Source organism: Cupressus sempervirens, chromosome 11 (assembly GCF_028749045.1).
Source record: "Cupressus sempervirens isolate cs-2001-9-10 chromosome 11, ASM2874904v1, whole genome shotgun sequence".
Taxonomy (NCBI): domain Eukaryota; kingdom Viridiplantae; phylum Streptophyta; class Pinopsida; order Cupressales; family Cupressaceae; genus Cupressus; species Cupressus sempervirens.
In genome coordinates this window covers 283,058,362-283,061,950 of record NC_143128.1, presented here as the reverse complement: position 1 = coordinate 283,061,950, position 3,589 = coordinate 283,058,362, and the positions used below count along the sequence as shown (strand labels likewise).

At 39.9% G+C, this 3,589-nt stretch overlaps 1 protein-coding gene across 1 annotated transcript; it reads right to left on the bottom strand.

Moving 5' to 3' along the window:
• Positions 1-883: 883 nt before the first annotated feature.
• ICK6 (inhibitor/interactor with cyclin-dependent kinase) lies at positions 884-3,288 on the bottom strand. Its single transcript, XM_089810829.1, has 3 exons — positions 2,073-3,288; positions 1,703-1,906; positions 884-1,375 (listed from the first exon to the last, which is right to left on the bottom strand). Exons 1-3 carry the CDS (start codon positions 2,765-2,767, stop codon positions 1,291-1,293), a joined length of 984 nt encoding a protein of 327 aa, XP_089666955.1. The 5' UTR covers positions 2,768-3,288; the 3' UTR covers positions 884-1,290.
• Between the last annotated feature and the right edge of the window lie 301 nt (positions 3,289-3,589).

The window sequence follows — 3,589 nt, the reverse complement described above, 5'->3', positions numbered from 1 at the left end:
AAGAAGGATTCGATTATGAATGAATCTAGTTGGAGAACTAAGGAGGATTGGATTATGAATGGATTCCTTCATAATGATAATTAGGCTTTATTTATCTGATGTTTGAGTTCATATTATTCTTTTTGGAATAAATTATGTATGTTTTCATTTCTACAATTTTTATTATATTCTATGAATCATCATCAGAAAATAAAGACACCTCATGTGAATTGAATGAATGAAAGATTTTTATGACATCTATGAGATCAAACAGCCTAGGAGATCAAAAGACTGTAACACTAAGCATTTTCAATATTTCTATCTATTTATAATTTTCTGCTATGGATCTTAACTAAAACTCCAGCAGTTTGGTTGATCTTGCCAAGTTCAAATAAACTATGCATGCTTGCCCACTTTTAAGATGACATTATAATAGATACTGATATTATTGTATATTTCATTTTGAATGAAAATGTCATTCCGTTTCAATTGCTCCCATTCTATAAAACATATGCATCAACAATCAGCATTACAGATTTTTAATTTTGTCCAATTTACTGCAATTAACATGTTTTCAGCACTGGTGATACACTTCTCCACAAATATCTAATTGAAAATGACGGGTATACACTCCTCCGCAATTCAATCCTTGAAAATACAACAAAGCTAGATGCTTATGAGTAAGACCACTAAAAACAATCTTAGATATGTCAGCCACAACTTAGTAGGTCGAGTACTACTGTTCAATAAAGTAATGGAATTGACTTGTTAGTAGTCACTGCATAAAAGAACATAGACCAAGGACTTACATTCATTGTGGGACATTATAGCAACTCCAAAATGGTAGATTTCTAACGTAGTAAACTTCCTTTTTAGGGAAACTCAAGATTACATCGTTTCAAAGTGAGAAAACAATGGAATTTCATCGAGCCGAGTCCATGTTTATGAGAAAGGAGCACATTGACCGCACCGTGAAATTGTTTTTATTCAAGAAAGTGGTATGAACAAGTTAGACAACAAGGGCCAACTCTTTTCAACAGATGCCCAGGTGGGAGATTTAATAAGACGAAAAAATGTCCCATAAGGATCTGTACAAGCGAAAAGGTGATGCCCAACAATAATATTGTACAGTAAGAACATGAAGATGGAACAAATAAGGGACAATCTTTACAAGCTCGCACTGATATTTGGTGTGCAGAGCATCCGTCATATCCTCCATTGTGTAAAGGTTCATGTTTAAAGAGCACTCAATATTGTAGCTGAAGCTTAAAGCCATTTCCAGAAGAATTTGCTGCAACTGGTGAAGTCTTCTCATGGTCTAAAACCAGCAGTGTTTATTCCAACCCACTCATAACGGCCAGGAAGAGGCAAGTCATTTACAGGATCGTAGTTGTACCTAAAAGCAATAAATCATGTAAGAACTTCCATAGAACAGAATACCGGCCACATAAGTGTTGTGAAGTGCACAACTATAAGACATGTAAAGGAATAGGGCAATAGTAGATGGAATGCCCCAACTACTTGTGCATGGACATGAAATATACAAAGTTTATACATATAGTAAACCCACACAATGCATCTTAACACGGGTGCCAAACTGTTCCTCAATGCATTGAATCCTAATCCCACATGTACTGCGGACCGTATGCATGATTGAATAGACTAGCCAGTAAAGGAGGCATACTTTGAGGGAAACATGAGGTTGAAGTGAACCATGTAATACCTTTCTATGAAGAATCTTTGTTGTTGTTGCTCTGCTCCTGCAAAGAACTCCTCCATTTCTCTGGAGGTAGGGGCATCTCTCTGATTTCCACCTTGCAATCTTCTTCTACCAGAGCTCCGACATGAAGGTCTTGTTGTAGAACCAGGAGCTTCCAAAGTCTCCCCGTCTCCTATAAGACTAGAAGGAGTACTTTCTCTCGTATGCCTGCAAATAACCGCCATTAAAGTCCATATAAATTTTGAAATCTGAAAACTAAGCCCCAAAAATACCAATGGAAAGTTGAAACAAAGTTTTGACAAATCACAACACCGTTGAACCCAAGTAGCAAAAACATATTTAAGAATGAACAGTAATGAATAATTATGCATACCTGTCCCTGCCTTCTTGATCTATGGCATTCTCTCCAAATGAGCCCTCAATGGGAGTGAGGGTTTCATCCTCATAAACTTGCAACTGTCCTCCTTGTGATCTTATGCTACTCTGAGGCACAATATTTTGTATTTCATCGTTAGGTTTCTTCACCTGCTCCTTTCTTTGAGCCCTAACGGACTTCCTCTTTGAACATACCTGGGAAAAAGATGTAGAGTTGCTCACTGCAGATGGGGAACCTCTGCTGCCACTATGAATACTTCTCTTCTTAGCTAAACTACTAAGCTTAGTACCCTTGCTTTTGGGTTGCTGCTCTTTTGAAACCATGAATGCTGAATGTGAATGCATACGCTCTTGTCTTTCATTTCTACTCCTTTCTGAACCGCTGCAATATAGTTTCCGTATTTTTTTCAAGTGGGTTTCTTGTGCTGCAACCGCACAACACGGACCAGTTGATTTCTCTAGCTTCCTACTCCGGAGCTCCAGATATGAAGATGTATTGATAGGAGGAGGCTCAATGCACATATTGGGAGGCTTGCTGTTCGGAGTTGCTGAAGCCTTCTTATTTTGGTTCTGAAGAGCAAGAAGAGTCCTAGTTCTAGCTCTAGTTCTTACTCCTCCTAGAGAAATCTGAGAAGAAACCTCCATGACCGCAACCTCCCCTGCTCCTTTGGCCTTCCTCATGTATTTCCCCATCCTCCGACCCCCTGGGGGAGCCACGGTTGAACCCAAAACTCCTTCCAATACAAAACCCTCAAATAGCTTGCACAAAAAATTCAGCTCAGCACATGATAAAACTAAAACGCATTTTTCATGTTCCAACCACAGAAAAAAGGGCTTCTCTGCTGTGAATATCGCTTCTTCAACTCCCAACCTGCTACTCGGCCTCTTCTTTAGCCACAAGATGTCAACATAATCATTTCGACAAACTGGGTGTCCTTAATAATCAGTTCAGCCAACCGGCTGTCCCCAGTGGAATCAGTTGAGCATATTACTTGGCAGCCATTAGCATACCAAAATCTCGGCAGAGTAGAGCAGGGCTGTAAGGAAGCTTTTTGTTTTTCAAGACTGAAAAACGATCAAAATAGTAAAGATTTGGATGCTATATTAGGGGCAAGGCCGTTATGAGTCGTAATGTGGGGGAAAAGCGGGAGAAAAACGGACAAGGGGAGGAGCGTGAAGCTTAAAAACGAGACAGTAGTAGAGAGTTGCGCAAACTGGAAGAGAGGGAAAGATGTAACAGGAGGCACGAGCGTACTAATGAATCCCCTGACAAGCCATAAAAATATTTGTAAGAGGAGGAGAAGATGGCAACCGGAACGCTCCTGTATGGTGAGTGCCCAGGTTGGAAAGCATTGCAAAGTCTTTAGCATTGGATACCTTTAAACCCTCTTCGGACAAGGCCGCTGGAAAGGTGCCCACTTCCTTGGTATTTGTGATAAACCCCATCATCATCATCATCTTGTTACCCCTTTCCCACGACACTGTAGTCCCCTTAAACCCACTGCCTTTTTAACC